Genomic DNA, 22,258 nt, shown 5'->3' with positions numbered 1-22,258 from the left:
ATTAATAGCTGATACACTGTGGAATCCTTAGGTAAAAAGCCTGACTGATTCTTAGAAATAATGTTATATCTTGAGAGGTAATTGAACATATACTTAAAAACAATTTTTTCAAATAGCTTGCTAAATATAGGGGTAACAGATATTGGTCTATAGTTGGATGGATCACTTTTATCTCCCTTGCCCTTATAAATTGGGGTAACATGAGCATTTTTCCATCTATTTGGTAGCTTTCCGGTAGAAATAGATTTGTTGAATAAGAGATAGAGTGGTTTCACAAGAGATTGGGAAACCCCTTTTATGAATTTTGGAGGGATACTATCAGGGCCTGAAGGTTTATTAGTATTGAGTAGATCGAGCTGATCAAGAATGTCCTGTTCGGTTATGTCTATTGTTGAGAAGCTATGTCGGGGTCGGGGGCAATCAGGAGGTAAATCGTCAGCATTCTTTTCAGTTACGGAAATCGAAGTGAAATAATCGTTAAAAGATTCCGCCTTATCTATGGGGTGGATTTTCAGTTCGCCGTTGATAATCAATGGAGAGTCATTTTCGTTTTTGTTTTTGAGATTCATAACCGATTTTGCAATACGCCACCATTTTCCGTGGGGTATGGTTTTATCAATTAAAGAAGATTGAAGTTTAGATAAATATTTTTCTTTAGCTTCCCTGACTAAGGATATAACTTCATTCCGAATAGATCTAAAGTTTGCCCAAGAAGATGGAGTATTATGTAGCTTAGCTTTGGAATGCTGGCGATTTCTTTGTCTAATTTTGAGTCTGATACCATTAGTCATCCAAATTTTATCATTAGGTCTTATAGTTACTGTTTTATGGGGCACGAATAGGTCGATAGCAGTTAGGATTTTATCAGTTAAAAGAGAGTTCATATTTTCAATATCACCTTGCAATAAAAGATTCCAGTCAATGGACTTAAGATACTCATTTGCCCCGTCAAAGTCAGTGTTATTGAAGTATAATAAAGTCTTTTTATATGCATGTTTCTTTAAAGTTTTAAATTTCAGATCAGCGCTAACTGGACAGTGGTCACTACAAAAGGGAGGATGTACTATTGTATTTTTAATAAAGTTAACGTTGTTTGTTAGTATAGTGTCAAGTGATGTTGAGGTCTGGGAAGTATTCCTGGTAGGTTCAGTAAGTGTTTTCTAACCCATATTTCAACAAAATTCTATGTAGATGTGAGTTTGGATTTAGATGTAACATGTCTTGATTTATATCACCTACCAGGACTACTTCCCTTTGCAGATCAATAATATTATTTAGGTTAGTATCTAGCCTGTCCCAGTAGCCAACGAGAGAGTTAGGGGGTCTATATATACAGCCAAAAAGAATAGGTTTATTATGGGTAGTTACTTCAGTCCATATTAATTCAAGATCATCTGTCTCAAGGTCAGGTCTACGTTTAATATTAATATTATGTTTAGTATACATCAGAACTCCGCCACCATAATTATCTCTATCCTGTCTGAAAATATTACCAAAGTTTTCCAAAGATACAGCACTATCAGAAATTGAATTATCAAGATGAGTTTCAGAGACGCACATTATATCGTATTCGGAGAATTCAGCATCAAGAATATGAGTTTTGTTCCTTAACGAACAAATATTGATATGACAAATAGAAATAAAATCTAGGTGGATGTGGGAGTTGGGTTGACCGGGGTTCGGGTGAATATCACCGCATTTGGATAATATATATAATAAAATAAAAATGTAGTGCAAATTCAGAGAGAATAGATTCAGAGAGACACTAACGATACATAAACATTTATAAAGTAGTGAGGCATTCCCTGCCGTTACAGCACCAAGATATTTATTTTTTTCCATTGTCAAAAAGGAAACGAATATGTAGAAAATACATCCTGGTAGAATAAGAGCAGAGAATGACACAGACAGGTTTTAAGGAAAATACACGGGATATAACAACATTTAAATTTTGTAAACAAGATTGACATGTATAACTGTTTATATTCTGAAATCACAATTTGCCTTGACGAAGTAAACACATTGACAAATGAGAACAAAAAACAATATAAAAATTAATGATAAACATAAACATTATTTACATTAACCTTTAGGTTCCATATAAAAAATGACTGTGATACAAAAATGAAATGTAAGAAAAAACAGTTATATAAATATCGATTGACCCGCCTCACTGACCCCTTAACTTCTGTTTAAATATAATGTAGTAGCACATTGGATCCAAGACTCTTTAATTGACCAATAGCTCTATTGGTTAGAGCGTTGGTATATCAATCTGAAGTTCCGGGCTAGAATCTTGGACTAGCCCTGCTGATGTTATTTAATCTCAAAACACTGCTGTCAATTTCACCTTGTTTATGCCGTTTATATGTTTTTCTCATAAAAGCCTTGCAAGGAGATGATTTATCAAAGCAGTAATCATGCCAGACAAACAGCTTCCAACCATCCAGATTTCAAACAAAATTGAAAAAACCATTACAATGCAGACGATGATGTTCATCGTCACTATGGAAGCTGAAACAGAAATAAAAGGTTCATTGTAAGTCATTGTGATCTTTTATTACTCAACCACAATGTTTTTCGTATTGTATCACCCATTCACTTACTACATAGTCTGTGATATGTTCTTGATAATTCATTACAATTAGCCAGATTGTACACATAAGTAGTTCTCAAAAACTAATGCAGGCCGGTTTCCAACTGAATAATGATCTGCTGATATATCCTTAAGTGGGATCTCCTTAAATTTATAAATACTGGTAATACACATATCTGATGGAATAATTCTGTGTTTGGTTATCATTTAATACAAAAAAAAAAAAATATTGGTCAGTACAACTTTTCAAACCTGTTTTAAAATTTGAAAACTAAAAAGAAAAAAAAATCGTATTATGCAAATATTCTTATTAAAATGACGTTGTTAATGTTTTTATTTGATCCAATTTGGATGCGTTTAACACTTCAATTATGGGCTTTTGTGATGGAGATGTTAAATAAATCTTAACAAATAAAATTGACCATAGAGCGGTAGCCAATCCAAGGTCAACATTACACCATCATGTTCATATCACATTTCCCATCACATAAAATATCTATTATAAACACTCATTTCATAGCACCTGGTGGAGCTGTGATTTGCTATACATTATCACGAAAGTTTAGATTGTGACATCACAATTTCATCGCCACTTACCTCAGACACAAAAATGCGATGTATCATCAATTAACGATTCAGTTTTAAATTATTGTTTTACAAAAATATTTAAAACAAGTCCTAGTTATATGATACAAAAGCAAGTCACATCTATTTTTATCCTGTGTCCTCTGTTTGGTCATACCGGAATACCCAAAATTGGTCTGCCATTCGTATTTCTTTAAAATCAATCTCGGTAATGAATAACTGTTCACCCTTGGTCAATAAGTATGACCTTACAGGATGTCTTGCTGTATAGTAACATAAACAGCAAGGAGACAACTTAAACGACGGTATCACTAATCAATTCATATGAAATCTAACATGTAAATTCCTTTTATAAAACAGTATCATGATAGGGAATTATTTGTTCGAATAGCAGTACGTAATAGAGAGTTAAAATAATATGAATCAGATAAAACTGTATATTGAAACCAAGAGTAGGTAAACGGATACATCATTATTTGTTATTTATTGTTATATTTTTTGTAATACATCTGTCATGTCTATTAAACGTATATTAACATAGTAGACAACATGTATATAATAATTTAGGGGTGTACGTAAAACGAGCACATATCTGTTCTAAAAACATCAAAGATTTCTATTTACAAAATATTTAAAATAAATCGTTTTACGACTTACATGTACTGCAGTGATTGAGGTTGGTAGCCACACACACCGCAATATCGAAAGCACACAAACCGATCGTAAGGACAATACTTTTATGGTTCTTGGAAGTGTTTTCTGCAACAAAAAATATTTAGATAGCCACTGGCAGTTCGCTTTCTTGTTCGATTTCCTCGTGGAGTTCTCTAGATTTAAAAGACTGAACTTATATAACGGACTATGCTATCTTCAAACTATCATCATTCAGTTAACAAAGGCATTCACACATGCTCGAGCATAAGTATGTGTGCGTGTGTGTGTATATTTGAGTGGGGTGGGGGTGGGGGTTACGTGCGTGCTTTTGTGAGTATGTGAGTGAGTGAGTGTTTCAATTGCAAGGTACACGAAGTGAAGTAGAGGATATAAATACCTCACTTAATAATTTATTTATTTATAAAACTGAAACTGATAAATAATTACATACGTTCAAGCACGTACGGGGATGCTGCGTGTGTGTGTGAGGGAGGGTGTGCGTTTGGTTGTGAGTGGGTGTCAGGGAGTGTGCCTGTTGGTTTGTGTGTTCATGCCTAAACAAGAACTGTTCAGTATGTCGTAATGGACATCGTTGTCGTTGCGAATTATTCTTCGGTTATGAATATTTAACTGTTGGTTTCTTATATTTATTTCAATATCAACAAATCCAATAGTGTCTTCACTGTCTCTTTAAATAACGCCACATTTAAATTAAAAAAAAAGACTGAAATATACCACATGTACCTTTTCTAAGATGAACCAGTGGTAGAGCGGCAATAGCAACAACAAAGGATAAAACAGCTAAAGTTGTTGTCAGGTAAGAGAGCCAGAGCCAATCTGAAACATAAGAAGGGTAAGAGAGCCACACTATCATATAAAAGGAAGGTAAAAACGAATATTGTTACTGTCAGGTCGGAGAGCCACACTATCATATAAAAGGAAGTTAATAACGAATATTGTTACTGTCAGGTCAGAGAGCCACAATATCATATAAAGAAGGAAGGTAATAACGAATATTGTTACTGTCAGGTCAGAGAGCCAGACTATCATATATAAAGGGCGGTAATAACGAACACTGTTACCGTCAGGTCGGAGAGCCACACTATCATATAAAAGGAAGGTAATAACGAATATTGTTTCTGTCAGGTCAGAGAGCCAGACTATCATATGAAAAGGGCGGTAATAACGAACATTGTTACTGTCAGGTCAGAGAGCCACACTATCATATAAAAAGGAAGGTAATAACGAATATTGTTTCTGTCAGGTCAGAGAGCCACACTATCATATAAAAAGGTCGGTAATAACGAACATTGTTACTGTCAGGTCAGAGAGCCACCCTATCATATAAAAAGGACGGTAATAACGAACATTGTTACCGTCAGGTCGGAGAGCCACACTATCATCTAAAATGGGAAGTAATAACGAGTATTGTTACTGTCAGGTCAGAGAGCCACACTTTCATGTAAAAAGGGAGGTAACAACGAATATTGTTACTGTCAGGTCAGAGAGCCACACTATCATCTAAAATGGGAAGTAATAACGAGTATTGTTACTGTCAGGTCAGAGAGTCACATCATCTTATAAAAAGGGAGGTAATAACGAACATTGTTACTGTCCGGTCAGAGAGCCACACTAAAATATAAAAAGGGCGGTAATAAAAGGCATCGTTGATTTAAGGTCAGGGAGTCAGAAGAACATACAAGCTACATGTACGTAAACAATGATGTATTTATTTACGATATATTTATGACAATAACATGTTTCTTTTTCCATATTAGGAACTGTACCACCGCGCAGTTTCAAGACCGTAGCACTGGCGTTTATAGGTAAAGATTATATGGCACAACCAGATTTTATTATTGTCAAAACATAATCACATATACCTTTGTGATATTAAATGCTTGCATTAAGTTCTTGATTATACCAATTAAACATATCTTTTTGTATTATTAATCCTTATGTATTTTGAAAGAAAGAACTTTCACCAAGATGTACCTTGTTCTTATGTTTGGTGTTCAAATAAGATATTCAGGTTAATTCATCACATACATGGGTTTGACTGTCCATTTACATTATATACTCCTCACAATAAACTTCATTGATACCCTACACATGTACAAATCATTTAAACCGTACACATGTCCAAACCATTTAAACCCTACACATGTACAAACCATTGAAACCCTACACATGTACAAACCATTGAAACTCTACACATGTACAAACCATTGAAACCCTACACATGTACAAACCATTGAAACCTTACACATGTACAAACCATTGATACCCTAAACATGTACACATCATTGTTACCCTACACATGTACAAACCATTGATACCCTACACATGTACAAACCATTGAAACCCTACACATGTACAAACCATTGTTACCATACACATGTAAAAACCATTGATACCCTACACATGTACAACTATTAATACACAACACATGTACAAACTATTGATACCCCACACATGTACAAACCATTGATACCCCACAAATGTACAAACCATTGATACCCCACAAATGTACAAACCATTGTTACCCTACATATGTACAAACCATTGATACTCTACCATTTGTACCCTATAAAGCATGCATGAAATTTTAGCAAAATCATATATTTTAATACAAACTTATTTCTTATATTTATAGATAAATATGTTAATTCTTTAAAATAAAATAAAAGGAAATTTTACTTACTACAATCTTTTGTTTCTGTATCTGAAACGACAAAGAAAATGGTTGCAATCCAACCTATATCTCAATAACCATTACTTGATGAGTTAAAACATATTTAATAATGAATATTATTAACGATAGTTTGATCCAATACTCGATCCGAACATATGTCTGTTGGTTGCATGTTATTTAAGAAAAACGATAATGAATGAACTTATATATCACAACATATAACAGATGAATAGTCATTATGAAACAATACAACATAAAATACATAAAAAAATCACAGTAATCATTTTTAAAAGAATTGCCTTATAATCACATATCCCCTCTGTTAGATTGTAACCGAAGGTTAATAATTGTGCAAACTAATTTGAACGCTAGTAGTATCGGTCATAATTTATGTATTTCTATGTTTGGTAATTCGGGATTATGTAAAAAAAATAACACATTTGAGAAAGAGATTGAGGCTCATACTCTCTAAACCTTGAAAGGTGTATCAACACCTTGCCGAGTTTTACCAAAGAGTGATATGATATGAGTGTCTGGTCATAATAACAGACCCCATAACGTAAACATTGTATCTATAGGACAATACGAACAGACTTAAACATTGAATTATGTACTCCTTTGTGTGTGAAAAGAGAAACTTACCTTGGGGTACTGGCGGTTTACTTTGGATGTTCACGACTATCTCCACGGATATGCTGCTAGTCCCTAACCTATTAGAAGCGGTACATATGTAAATTCCTCCATCTTGCGGCTGAATATTTTGAATTGAGAAATTGTATATCCACCCAACGCTGGTGATGTTGTAAGCGGAACTGCGCACCATCTGCGTTGATTGGTTACCTTCATTTGTACAGAGGAGGTTATCCACAATTGGTGTTGAAGTCACCCATACGGACACAGACGTGTTGTCCCCGACGTCATATCTACTTATACGTCCGCCAAACGGAAAGTACATTTCTGGCGGTACTGGAACATATATTAAGGTATCAGTCAAATGTAAAAGTAATTATTCATTTTTTTATTAATATTTATCAATATGTCAAAGTATTTTTTGGAAATTACTTCAACTTATATTTATCTACAACCTTGATTCGGATTTAAATCATTTATGACAAAGATGATGATTGAAAACTGCTTGCCTTTGTTCAATAAGATTCATCAGTTTGGAAATATGTGATATCAAAGATTCACTTTCTTCACAAACAATGTACGTATTAAACGTGTCGCAACGTTTCAAGAGCGACTGGTCCTCTTTGATAAGCTATACCTTTTTTTCATTACTTGTAAATGAAAAATACTGAAACATATTATTTATAATTTCTGCGTTCATGAGTCCAGATAACCAGCAATTACGAATACAAATTTTAAGAAAACATTTTGAGAAAATATTCCCCCATTTAATTAAGATACTAAAAAGTAAAATTGTTAAGATTAGTGCATGGTTGTAATGTATATTTACGCACAAAATAGAGAATATTGACATGATCAAAAGGATACATAAAAACGTCACTACGAGATAATTATCATTTTTTGTGATTGTTTCTAGTATTTGCAGCTCGAGTGTTACACAATACAAATGTATATCAAAATATCCCCTCTCTCTAAACATACTCACTGTCAACAGTCAAATGCAAGGTGCTTTCTCCTATGCCTTCGCTATTTTCTGCTTTACATGTGTAGTATCCGCTATCACTGGCACTTGCATTATATATGGTGTGTGTGATCACACCATCTGATGACACATCTGAAATAACCTTTGTTACTTTTCCTTGCATATCTTTAAAATGAAAACCTGATGCAATGGGCGTCGGATTCCCCTCAACTCTGCATGTCAGATTGTATGGATGTCCAGCATCAACGTTGTCGCTCTCTTTTGCCATGGTAACGATAGGTTTTGCTGCAGTACAAATAGATAACGGCGATGTAATTGGCCACATGTATACATCTAGAATCTAAGATAATTACTCATTGATATTTGGTTAACAAAACTCGTTATATTTTTTTAATCTAAATGGGCTTATCTGCTGTTAAATAGCAACCTTCAGAACAAGTTTTATGGAAAATCTTCGAAAAGTATTTGTGAAAATTAATAAATGCAAAGAATGAACATGAATTAGTACATTAGTACATATTCTGTTCTGAAAAGGACGACAAAGAACGACGCTTGTAATATGACTCACTAGTGACAAACAATGTGACATTCTCGACATTTGACAATCCAATTCGGTTGCTCACATACAGTTGATAGGTCCCTTGGTCTGACAGTTCAAGTTTACTGATGTTCAAATAGGGGTTTGGCATTGTTCCGACAAGGTATTTTCCTGGATTCGTAATTCCTGTTAAAGAACTAGCGATGTCATAGGAGGCAGTTGTATCTATGAACCTCCAGAGAAACTCTTGCAACACAGAGTCACTGTATATTGTCGGCAGTAGAGTTAGATCATCCCCTTCCTTTTTCGTATAAGATGGTGGATATAAGGACACATCCGGTACAGCTAAAAGTAAGACTTTCATATTGAAATGTATCACATTGTTTCAAGAAAATGTCATATTAGAAAACATTTGACATTTAAAGATAATATTTTTGATATCTACAACAGCTTTTCAGTTTTTTTAAATCCTCACTCTTTTCTTTATATAATTCAATTTTAATCCAAGATTTTTAAACCATCTCAGCAATACGATGAAGTTATTTCTTAAAGTTCAAAATAGTCGTTGCTGCATTGAAAGTTATTTACAACGGACCTCTAAAATGTATGAACTTTGCTGCAAATGACTGGTTGAAAAGCGTTTCATAGCTTTACTTTGAAAACTAATGCAGTATTTTGTAAAGGGGAGATTATTATGACGCCACCGTTGTAAGTCTATTGGGACATCATTTTGAGAGACATATTTGAAATAACGACATGATATTTTTGAGATTTTTGTTTTTCATGTAAGGCTGCAGTTTATTGAAGAGCTTAATAGGATAGGTAGGTAAAGTTATGATGAAGAAGAAACAATATTGATTGACAATGTTTACTGAAAAATGAAAGGAAATTTAAATGAATATGCATTCCAGTTATATGTGAGGTGTTGATTAAAATGGTTATTAGAATAATAATAAATTTTGCAAAACAAGATATATAGGGAATAACCTTAATGAATTTCGAAATTTTTGGCGGTATATCGTGATAATACTGTCGCAAATTGAGTTTTACTGGTCACGCAGAGCAGAGTCAGTAAAACGGATATTCCAAATTTCAAATCACAGTAAGGTTATCCCTATCATAAATCATATAAGACAAACATTACCAAAAGAAACTGTGATTTTTTAATATATTTGAGTGTTTTCTTAAAATTCTGGGTCACCCTGCCATGGATTGGTGACGTCAGGAATATTAAAAGTGAGGCGAAATTTAAGGGTGGTTTGTTGTGGTTTTACTGTCGCAAATTATTTTATTTACCGATCAAATGTGTTATAATGTATATCCCAAATGAAACAATAGTTTGAATCGTGCTTGGTACATTCAAAGCCTCGTGTCTTTTAGAGCCCACAACGGTCACCACGTGAAACTTCATTCAGCACCATTCTTGAAATTCTTGTCGACAAATAGCATGGATAGTTTCAAAAATCAGTACCGTTTTTACGTGTGCAGGGTTTCTTGCAAAGATCGACTTCTTCGAAGGAAAACATTGAGGTCACCTGTCTATAGTTGCAAGTTGCGCTTGTTTCATTGCTTTTACACGGCGCACAAACATCAGTGCCTTTGTCTTCTGTACAGAATATTATGGTTCCTTAAAATAAGAGTATTGACATTTGTACGACATACTGTGAAATCAGATATTTTTGCTGGGATCCAATTTGGAGGTTTTCCGAAAAAACTTCTACTTCATGGGTATAAAAGTTCGAGGATTACGAGAACCCGCTGTCGCTGGGAATTGCTTTATGCCAAACTATTAACTACTTCGATTTCGTAGACCTATGGATTCGTTAATGATGATAACATGTACCCACATAATTATCGAAATTAAAATAAAACCAACGAAAAAGAGTGATTTCACAGTATTCAGAAGGAATTTAAAATGTGTGTGATATGGTCAAATTATCCTTTAAAGTATAATTATCACAGTATGAATTTTACTTCGATCTTCATAATTATTCAACTATTCTTTACAGATATTATTTCATTACATTAACAACATTTTTTTCTGATTACAGTTCAAATGGAAACAAATTAAATTTATGCTAAGACTTCACCATAAGAAGTCTTTAAGTTGGAGCAAATAGACCTTAACTGAGCAAACAAATAAGTAAAGCACCATTAATAAAAAAAAATACAGACATAACCTTGTAAATAAAATGAAAAGAAACGAACTATATATTATTAGGTTACCTCCCTTGATAAAGATCACATGTCATTCAATACGTAACATTTTAAACCACTGAAATATGAGAAATTAGAAAAGTATCAATTTGATCGAAAAAATGTTTTTTGGTTGAAGTAGATTGGCAATGAAATGAATGCGCAATATTGTTTTTTTTTGCTACATTATTATTTCTTATAAATATACATTATTTACCTCCCGTACAATTTGTTGGATAGCAGCAAACTAATTGTTCACCCCCAGGAAACTGCACGCCAGTTACGCGATGGGGTACTGTTCTTTTACCGACCTTGCCGTTACAGTCAAACCCAGAAAACTTCGGATGGACATCCTGCAACAAACGTATATCGATAACTTTACACTGATATTCGTTATTGTTGATTATAACATCGCGTAGAAAAAAATGGTTTAAAGGGAAATATTTCTAAACATTTTTTCCAAGCTATACCCGAACATATAATATATTATGTAATGTAAAACCTGTTTACCTGACCACCTCTTTTCATAGACCATTTGTGTTAAGATCCTTTTTTTTCATGTTCCTCGTTGAAGTAATTTCATTGTGAGCTGAACCTGGATGTATGTGGAGACTATCTATGTAAATAAATGTTTAAACTTCTCGAATGTTGTCTCTTAATCTAGAATTTTTGCTGTTGACTTCAATGAACAGTTTTGGTTTGGTTTATGGTGTCGTGAATGTGCATGCAATGTGATACACGTTAATAGTTAATGCATTTACCGGAATGCAGGACAAAATCACCTATTAAGATTTAGCTTACATATTAAAATACCAACGAGAACGATCGAAGAATGAGTCATTCTCCCACCCTTCACAGGTGTGTCTCCCGTTTTAGCCGGGAAAGATCAGCTTGTCACACCCTAGGTGGAGATAGCCTCGTACCGATTAGCACGTGTTCAATTGTGACGTCATTAAAATGCGTCATCGGTAATTGTGACGTCATCAATAGTGAATGACGATGGGCATACCCCACATGTGTTTTTGTTTACAAACATAGCAGACTACTGTCGGTGGAGCTGTGACTGAAATAATAGGATGGGAGAAAAATAATCATCCCCTACCTTGAGGGTATAACAGAGAAATCTCAAACCCTCGGGGTGATTTTTTGGGTTGTCTAACCCTCGACAGAGCATCGAGTTAGACAACCAAAAAGACATCACCCCTCGGGTTGGAGATTTCTCTGTCACACCCTCAAGGTTTTATTTAAGAGTTTTACCCAACTCCCATGTTTAAACTATATTTTCTATCGATGTATATATATGTTTGGTTCATACAACTAAATAGTGGAGTGTACCTAGTTTTGTTTGCACACTGAATATATTCCCATATTTAACAGGTGAAAATCCAATGTCAGTGTCACACTTTCATCATTTAATAACAGGAACACTTAACTTTATCATTTGAAGGTTAGCGACCGTGTCTTTCCTAAGATGCAGGTGAGATTATGGACAAGTTTTACGAAAACCATTTCGATCTCATTGAGAAATAAGCTACATTGTATGTCTTTGTGTGATATAGTATGTTTGTTTGTGTTTTACGTCCTTTTAATAGCTATGGTCATTTAATGACATGCAAGGTTTTAGTGGCGGAGGAAAGCCGGAGTTCCCGGAGAAAAAACATTGACCTAGGGCCAGTACCTGGCGACTGCCGCACGTAGGTCTCGAATCTGCGACCCAGTTGTGGACGGCTAGTGGTAGCAGAATGTCAGACGCCTTAACCACTTGGACACCGCGGCCCCTTGATATAATATGATTGTTGATGTTTTTGATAATTTTCATTAGTGTTCTTTATTGCTTTGTTGTTACTATCCCAGTTTTCATTAAGAGGACGTGACATTGCTCGGACTGGACCTAGATTATTTACATGTCGGGTGCCCACGATGAGTCAGAAGACGCTCACTGTACCAGAACCCCTGGCCTTATTTTTTGGTAAGATTTCATAGATCTCCATGTTATGTTTTCCTTTGTTCATGTTTTGCCTCTTCTATTTTTTTTATATGGTATTGTTGACACTTTTTTTTAAATTATATTTTCAAAATGTTATGACATAAACATATATATACTGTTCAAAATATTCCATCAAGTATCAGTATTCGTCTTACATATATATTAACAAATAAGTATTGTTGACACTTGACTATTTCTTTCCGTCTATTTCCTCTGTCTATCAAGTTGTGTACATATGTATCAGTATATTTATGCACGAGATTACCAATGCAAACAAAAGTATCATTTAATGAGAGGCAATGCATTTCCAAACTCACGTTCAATCTCAATACTCATAAGACTTCTAACTAATATAGAACCTGTGTGTACACCTTGTATATGTTTCTGATAATTACTTTTAAAGATAGCGCCTAGAAGATTCTGTTAATTTGTACCCGTCATAAATTATATACAATTAAAGATAGCACCTGTGATATTTCTGTAACCTATTTCCCTTGTTGAGTTTCTGATGTATAATTAAAAGATACCATCTGGAATATTTCTTTTTAAAATTGTTACCCCCGTATGAAATTCTGAAATAAAATTCTGAAATAGCGCCCGAAATAGTTTTACCTCTTATATATGTTTCTCAAAAACAATTATAAACTAGTGTCTGGAATAGATATTCATTGAAAAATGAATGTTTTGTATAACTTGTGACAAATAATTATACCAGATAATACAAGGTGACTGGAAGGTATTAATTATCACCAAATTAATAGTTTTATAAAACAAATATTGGTTTATTTTACTCACATTACGACTGGTAGCACAGTTCAACATATGCATTAATCCGAGAAAAAGTGACCATGTCATCAACTGTCGGAAAGGCGCCCAAGTAGCAAACATCTTAGCAGTATCCAGCTCTTTTACCTAAGATAGAAATTGAAACATAGACATATTAGTACAGTTAAGTTCTCTAAGTATCAAGCATAATTTAAATATGAAATATATAATCAAGTTGATATATATATGTAAATTATTAATATGAATCTTTTCTTAGGCTCTTGTAAACATTGTCAATAGTTTGACAATAATTTATTTATTTTAACAGATATTTTCCGTGCGATTCTTTAATGCATTCATAACCTTGTCTATAACATATCTATTACAAATACAGTTTATTTGCTTGTTTAATGCCAAACTGCAAGATTTTCATTTCCCTTTCGGGGTGTGTTCTTTATTTTGATTTTTGTTTTGCAAATGTACATGTTGAATAGTGTTTTTGAGGTCAAATGAAATACCTATTTGTGTATTAATAGTTTATTCTACGTCTTAAATTTAGACAGTTAAATCCAGTAAAGACTAGTTTTATACATTACAGCCAAAATTGTAAGCTAACAGTGAATACTGGCAGACATTCTTTATTTCCTCTTACACAAGATATTATAAATATTTTAACAAAAACATTAACAACATTAGGATAAAATTAAGAGAAAATTGAAAGGGGAGAGTGCATATTTTTCAAGAACAGTTTGAACAACGTCTAACAACGTTTATTACGTTTAACTAAGGTCATCCACGGTCTACTACAGTCAACTACGGGTAATCCCCCACTACAGTCAACTACGATCATCCCCCACTACGGTCAACTACGTGCGTGACCGTAAGATGTGACCGCGGCTTATACAATGATGCAAAGGAACGAAGAGACGAAGATGTAAGGAACAAGTACCTTTAGCTCTACACTACCATTAGTAGATTCCCTGTCAGCGTTGAAAATGCCATTTTAAGTAAGGAAATATCGTGCCATGGAACGTTGTGGCGCATTCAGTAATATTTAATTGTATCTCCATGTCATCATTGCCGTGATGGTGAAATACCAGCTCCATTATACGTCCCTGTTCCTACTGAAGTTTTGGCTTTGGGAAGTTCATTCGGTGTCAGATAACACCGAAGGTCCCAGGTGAGATCTTTACTGGTGGGATTGAAATTACCACATCTCATTTGAATTTGTACAATGCTTACAGGAGGCATACAAAGGCAATAACGACTGTGGACACTATAACGTAATTTTGTATCAGACGTTACGGAAATGTCGTGTGTTTACCTGTGGTCACATGTAGGCTTGAGTACGCTGTAACATACCCTATACGATATGTTCGAGAAAAGGACATGACCCCTGCTTTTGCTTCTCTAAGTCTCGGTCTATGCGCTCCGTGGTAGGTCTACCCCAACATGACAAATGTCTATAGTATTGTCAGGCTGTAGACAGGTATAACTATTGATGCGCAATAGAGCGTGACGAGTCACCGATCGTTAGTTGCACTACAGGTGAGTGTATATAAACGATATAGTACAAATATCAAAATAGTATGTCCAATGCAAGGCAATCAGATGACATACTTTACCTTTTTTAGTACAACTGTAATCTCCGATAATATCATCCCTTAAGAACAATGTCTAGTTAATACAGGTAATTAGTAATTCTAATAAATATTACAATATAGTCACACAAGAATCATAATATCTCACCATTCTACCTTAGATCACTCGGTTCATACATATCACTTGGTTACTAGTATCTATGTATCTGGTCTCGCTGCACCGTACCAATCCAGGTGTTTTATGTCTGGTACAATATGTATACACATAGATAAGACATGATGTCACACTTACACCCAGTGTACATTCGTCGAGGGGGTCTGCTAGGCACAGTATTTATGATAAACATGTATTAATGTTTACATTGGCAACAATAAATACACGTATATGGCATTCCCAGGGTGAATTAATTACATTATTACCAACAATAGGACATAGGCATGTCAAATATGTTGATATCACCACACCTTATAAAATGCAGCAACTAACTTAGTGTAATATGTTTCATTCCACATAGACGTCGACATGTGTTTACATGTGTTTCAATGGCAATGATAACATACAATTGTTCATAACAAGGGCTAAACTATAATAATTTGACACTGTTTAAAGTACGCATATGACGTTACCTGCCACACCGGCTTATCATATAATTCACGCAGTTTTCTCTTAATTGCATTAACTTTGTTGGTACATGTATCTGTAACATTTAGAAACATTATTTAAAGGACAGATAAACAGATAACGTATACTCACAGTGTACTGTAATCTTATATTCAAATTTGTATTTCACACAGCTCACGTCTGTACCTCAATCATGTAAGGAACAATACAAAAATAGAGAGGAGTACAGTTTATTTATAGTTTAGTTTATATTTAGTTTTTGGAATTCCGACCTGATAACGGTTGATTTTTTAAAAGATATCGTCCAGATAGGCCTACAAATAATGTCACTGGTTTCACAATTGTGTTTATCGTTGGCTGTCAACTTTCTATGTAGTAATACGAATGAAATCGTGAATGAGTTTTATCAGAATGATAGGTTTGCACTTTACGTTGGCCTTATGGGTATCTTGGTGGTAGGATGGTAAAACTGGGTTTAGATGTATGTGATGCTGGCAACTCACAAACCATGAAGGTAGACTTGTCCAGTCACTTGGTTAAGTTTGCCAAGTAGTGCCATAACATAATCCCCGAGTGAAAGAAACTTCGATCTAACAGACATACTGGATTCGTCTTTATTAGAGGCTGTGAGATTGCACAGAAGATCGACGAGCATTCACTTTCTACAGTCAGTTGTCCACACCGTTGTAGCCCAAACAAAAACACGATATGCTTTGACAAGTGATGGACATTGGACAATTTCAAAAAGACTCACTTGCTACTCAGAAGATATGACACTGACTTGATTTGTCATGGGATAGAAAAAGTCAAATATGTGTAAGCTGATCATGTGGGACTATATATATATTATATTGGTCAATCTTTATTTGTTATTATATAAGTAAATAACCAACATATCATTCAGCTTATAATACTTTGAACGATGATAACGCATTCATTCCTAAAATTTCATAATGAATTATTCCAACCTTTGAATCGGAAGAGTTCCAATGTGTATTCAGGGGATTATAGACGTTACGCATGACTCACCTTGACGTGCTGTGTCGCAACTTAGAACCTATTATTTGATACCCGGGACGATTTACAACCTTACACGTAAAGTAATCTAATATCTGCATATCCTTTACTGGCAGACTGTGCACTGTAGAAACTTCACATATAAAGGAATGTAGGATTGACGAGGCCTGTTTTTTATATAAATATCCGACAATGGCGTGAATACATCTTATGCACACTGCCTGCATGTCAAAAGGCGGCGTTAAGTTAGTGGCTCATTTGAAACATGTTCATACACATACGGAGAAAAATAGATTTGACAATGGTTCATAATAACACATCTTTTCAGTCTTCACTAAGAGTCATCTGTGGGAAGAAAATAATACTTAAATTGCTCCTTATGTATAGCTGGCCATCACACATGTAACGTAAAGCCAGTTACCATGTATACTCGGTCCGTTACAAATTTAATGTTCTTTAATTAACGTAACCAATATATGAGAAATGTTGACGTAAATTCCCTTTGACGATCAGACAATATGATTTTGTTTAAGTGTCGTGTAAACCGTAGGCCTAGATACATGTATGTATATGTGCTTCATAAGTATAGCCGACCACTGCGTAAAGCTATGGAGTCACCATGTATAACCGGTTCGTCGCAAATTACATTTCCATTCATTTCTGTTACTAATCGATAAAAAATTGTACTTACGTCCAGATCAAAGACACTTAAGGAACGTTCCACTTATATTGGAGATAATCCGATTGAAATGCCGTGTAAACAGTAGATACAAATGTCGTGTTACGATTTATTAGTGAAGAGTTATTTCCCTTTAGTTTGCGCGTATTACCGAGGGAAGATTGCAAGGTCAGGACAGTCGAGATTACAATATTTAGGGACGGGAAACGTGTGGAGTTCATCAGACCTGTAACTGAACTTGGGGTGTTATCCAGTGACTAAAATCTGAAAATGGAGTGAATCTCTTTATTTGGGCAGGGGTATTTCCACCCAACCAATCCCATACGTAAAAAATACCTAGGTATACCTCACTGTTATCTCACTGATCAGATGATTCATAATCATAGGTTTATATATCTACCGGGCAATGCGAACATGACACAGTTTGGTGCATATATATTCCATACTAACAGTCAGTGTAAATTGGTAATCTATGAAATATATTAATTTGGCGGTAACACCGGTAAAATCATTTTCTATCAAATATGTGGCAATGGTATAAAGGTATAAATAAAACTAGTATAAAGCATTATGTATTCTGGTTATTGACATCATTTTGTTTCTCTTAAGCCCAATTAATTCTAACATATTTCATATCAATATCAACATATCAATCAATAAGAAAGGTACTTACTATTAGATATATGACTTTTGAGGTCCTGAAGTTTCCTTCGAGTTCAAATAATCCGTACGTTTCTAAAATGACGTATAACAGTAATTACCACCGTGTCTACAAGACACGGAACATCTGGTTGTGACAGCTCAGGTGTTGTACAGGTAAATATATACATGTATTTCTTTGCCTATAAATAGTCAGGGGTATTTCTTTGGAAAAACCTGGACCTACGCGTTGTGTAAGTTAAGGCTTCGTTTGCAAGTTACAGTATTGTTAATTTATGTGGAGTTCTGAACAAGTGATTATTATTAGTGTTTATATTTCATTAATTAAGATGGATGTTATTTGTTTTCTCAATTAAAAGGTAAGTCAGTTCAGAGGGTCAGTTTGGTGTTTTACCATTTATTGATAGCTCAGAGATAAGGGTCCAGTAGCGGAGTAGAAATTGATAAGGTCAAAGGTTATGAGCTTCTCTGGTATGGGTATCTTCAGACATCATAAGGGTAAGATACAAACAAGTTTGTTGTCATTTTGAGAGACTGGTGTATGAGGTATGAGGTCATAACTTGGGTAAATGGGAAGGGCCTGCATATTTAATGAGTTGGTCAGTTGCTGGTATTAATAGATTTCCTAGCTATACGTCTTGATCTATTATTAGACACGACCTCTGTATTTAGTACTAGGTGGTTTCTATAGTTTGTATTTAGAAGTAGCCCTATCTTTAGTTTATCTTGTCTCTAGTTATATATAGTAAATGTCATCAGCTAACTTTAGAATGGCTTTGAGTATATTTAGATGTCAGTGTCTTAAAATAGTTGTAACTATATAAAGGGTTGTTAGGGTGTTTGGAGGGGAGATCAAGAGTGTGTCGGAGGAATTAAGAGGTTGTCGATAGATGAGGAGTTTTTGTTGAGAATGGAGTTTTTGAGGAGATTGAGAGGAGAAAGGGGAGTCTTGAGAGAATTCTATGGAGAGGATTAGTGATGACTCGGAGAGTATTTTGTAGACTTATGAAGAGTCCTGTGAAGTAATTGGTAGTGTATAGAGTATTAGTTAGTTGAATTAGTTGATTTAGTGTAAACTTCAGTTGTTATTTAGTTATATTACTTTTGAGTGACATTTCCGGACTTATAGTTAGTTGGTCTTAACTATATGTATTAGAAGGAATATCAGCCTTCTTGATTTTATCCTAAATTGGATTATTTCTAGGTGCGTCAAATTTACTTGGATCATACATTTTCCTCCTGCAAACACTTCTAGGTAACTTTATTCACTTACATGTAAAACTTACGTTTACTTTGTGAAAACGTGTATGTTGTGTGTTTATCTCTCGCATTTGCAAGACCGACTGGACTTTCATTTAACATAGAGTAATTAACAATTACATTAATAGCGAGTTAGTGTCAGAAATGGAAACGTAATAGTTTGACACAAGGCACAATATACTTTAAACTGACAGTCAATGAATAAAAACAAATGTTTGGATGCAACACCAGTAACATTTCTTTCTACCAAACACATGGAAATCTGATTCTGGTTTTTATCATTATTTTGTTAATTCCAATTAATTAATGATTTAACTGATTTTATTAGGCAAGAACTAATGAAAATGCTATGCCTTCCATCACCTATATTTTCAAACGGTCATTGCAACATGTATCATTCTATCACGAAGGTCATTGTAATTAGGTCACGAAATTATATTTTTTTTACACAAATTGAGCAATTACTTGCTAAAATTGTAAATGTAAATCATTGTTCGAGAGATAATCTTTTTGACAATAAATGTTATCTTATATGCTTGTAAACATTTTCGTCAGGTTGGTAAGTTTGATTTATAGAAAGGTTATGTATCACAGCCAGTAAGTGTTTATGTGTGACGTTTTGATGACTTGTATGCTATGTACACTGTCACCTTCATCAAACAAATGACCAATAAAGCGAGGTGTTAATTACGTACGAGTTGGCAATATAAAATCAAACCATCTATCCCTGTACGCTATGGGCGTATGTTATGTTATGTTGAGCATATTTCACCTTATTTTTATACCTGAGAAATAAATCTTGAGAGTTATTAGTTTGTTATAATAAACCATGACCTTCGTATATTTAATATCATTTGAAAATGTTACCAACATTGTGAACCTACAGATCTATCTGCTGTTGGGATTTCGGTGGGGCTTTGCCGACAATAAACTCTGGAAACTGTCAGCGTCGTAAGGTGAATTCCATCCATCATCAGGCGTTTCGACCCCTATTCCACAACGTCCTCAGGTTGGTGGGTTAGCTATGGCGGATCAGTTACTGCTCGCTGATTACTGGTCTCCAGTTCAGTTCAACCCGTCTGTACCATAGCCAACGCATTACCCTCTCTGCAATCGAAGCTATGGTCTTGATTGAAGATTTGCGTCTTCCTCCTGTCATCCTCACTCTCTGGTGCAACTTCCAAACTGACTGTGCTGGGAACCCCCTGGGACGTATATACCTCCACAGGGAACAGTCAGGTACTCAATCTCCTCTGCCTACACTTCCCCATAAGCTCTTGATATTTGGCAGCCTTCCTTTTATGTGTTTCGTCGCAAGCATCGTCACAGGGTACTGTCAGCTCCACCAGGATGATCTTTTGACGCTGATGTGACCATATCACAATATCTGGTATCAGTTTGATCTGCACAACATCTGGAAAAGTGAGCCGTTCGACAAGATCTGCTCTCATCTCCAAGGATGGCACGTCACTGTGTACATGTAGATGCATGTGGCGTGATGAAGCAGAAAGTTGTCACTTTCCTACATCGCTTAAAAACTGTATTTGAAGTCGGTTCTGGTTTTGCTCTTTTTTTCCAGAAAATCTTCGAGAGAAGCCAGTCCAAAGTCGCGTTAGCGACCGTATGTTGCCTGCTTGTGTACTACCTTACAAGACAAGATTAATTCCAGCGTTCCTCAACTACCAACAGTGTATATGTTGGGTCTTCCACTAGCCCCCCCCCCCCCCCCCCCCCCCCCCATCTGCACAGGTTACTTGGTGAAGGCTAGGTATCATCATACACATACCTCAGCATGAAGGAGATCCTTACTGGTACCTTCGTTCTGAAGGATTTTACCGTGCCCAGGATCTCTACAGCTCTATGGTTGCGCTGTTGTTCTTTTTAATGTTTATACACTGTAAGAACTGACCTGAACCATAAATGTACGATTGTACATTGACTTCTGAATTCAACGAATTTTTTTTTAGACCATCAACTGTAGATGTGTTTGATTTGACAGTTTGCAGAACTAATATTTCAAACATAGTTTCTACAAATTCAAGAAATATAAATAATTGAGAACAGAGAATTTTTTGTCATTTGTTGATAATTTCCTTTTGTTCATTTGAACAAATATTATCTTTGTTTAGAAATGTGAAAGTGTATTGGTGTTTTCACGCCATACCATTTCCTTGGATTTTGTTTCATTTCATTTTTTTTCTTTTTTTATATTTTTATTTAATGAGTAAAATACAAGATGTAAGCAGACAAATCACTAATTGCTTAAATCTATATGAGTTTTGATGAAGAATAGATACCATTTGTTTGTATTGTAAAGTAAACATGATCCATTATAAATATGAAAAGTTCTCCATTTCTGTACCCTCACTTGGCAACTGTTCGTTAACAGTTGTACTTTTATTCGTTTATGAAACAAATAGATAAGAAATGCACTAACCACTAATTATTTGACACTTAAGGTAAATTATCTTTAAGAACGATATATTTATTGTGTAACTCGTACGGCAGAATTGACATCCAGCTTCATTCGATCTTGGCACTCATGAAAAATGTATTGCCATTTTTCCATAATATATGATATATGATATCATGCTATATAATAAAGGTAAATAATTTATGATATTTAAGGATAAAACAATAAAAAAAATCATTATTATTTAGATTCGAAAATCTTACATCGGGATTACCTCAACAAAAATGGAATGTATCCAAAAACAATTAATTGAAAACAACACCAGTTATCAGAAGTATGAAATGGTAACATGTTCACCTTTCTATATTAGCTTTCTAT

At 34.7% G+C, this 22,258-nt stretch overlaps 1 protein-coding gene across 6 annotated transcripts; it reads right to left on the bottom strand.

Moving 5' to 3' along the window:
* Nucleotides 1-7: 7 nt before the first annotated feature.
* On the bottom strand, nucleotides 8-18,321 carry LOC110447289 (hemicentin-1-like). Of its 6 annotated transcripts, none has more exons than XM_021492876.1 (11): nucleotides 18,221-18,321; nucleotides 13,659-13,775; nucleotides 11,094-11,229; nucleotides 10,152-10,307; nucleotides 8,711-9,025; nucleotides 8,146-8,427; nucleotides 7,173-7,496; nucleotides 6,540-6,560; nucleotides 4,580-4,672; nucleotides 3,839-3,940; nucleotides 8-2,514 (listed from the first exon to the last, which is right to left on the bottom strand). In XM_021492876.1, exons 2-11 carry the CDS (start codon nucleotides 13,749-13,751, stop codon nucleotides 2,378-2,380), a joined length of 1,659 nt encoding a protein of 552 aa, XP_021348551.1. In that variant the 5' UTR covers nucleotides 13,752-13,775; nucleotides 18,221-18,321; the 3' UTR covers nucleotides 8-2,377. The 6 variants fall into 6 exon arrangements, with proteins under 6 accessions (XP_021348551.1, XP_021348549.1, XP_021348550.1 ...); XM_021492874.1 differs by lacking the exon at nucleotides 18,221-18,321 and adding an exon at nucleotides 17,560-17,706; XM_021492875.1 differs by lacking the exon at nucleotides 18,221-18,321 and adding an exon at nucleotides 15,984-16,055.
* Between the last annotated feature and the right edge of the window lie 3,937 nt (nucleotides 18,322-22,258).

Source organism: Mizuhopecten yessoensis, unplaced genomic scaffold, assembly GCF_002113885.1.
Source record: "Mizuhopecten yessoensis strain PY_sf001 unplaced genomic scaffold, ASM211388v2 scaffold3279, whole genome shotgun sequence".
Taxonomy (NCBI): Eukaryota; Metazoa; Mollusca; class Bivalvia; order Pectinida; family Pectinidae; genus Mizuhopecten; species Mizuhopecten yessoensis.
The sequence above is the reverse complement of the archived record's forward strand: the minus strand, read 5'-3'. Positions and strand labels throughout refer to the sequence as shown.

Bases quoted from the DNA above. Each gene is read 5' to 3' on its own strand.
- LOC110447289 (XM_021492873.1), bottom strand. The intron at 8,428-8,710 runs GTGAGTCATATT...TTTGTACTGCAG, and splicing joins TGTCACATTGTTTGTCACTA to CAAAACCTATCGTTACCATG. The intron at 6,561-7,172 runs GTAAGTTTCTCT...TTGTCGTTTCAG, and splicing joins TAAACCGCCAGTACCCCAAG to ATACAGAAACAAAAGATTGT.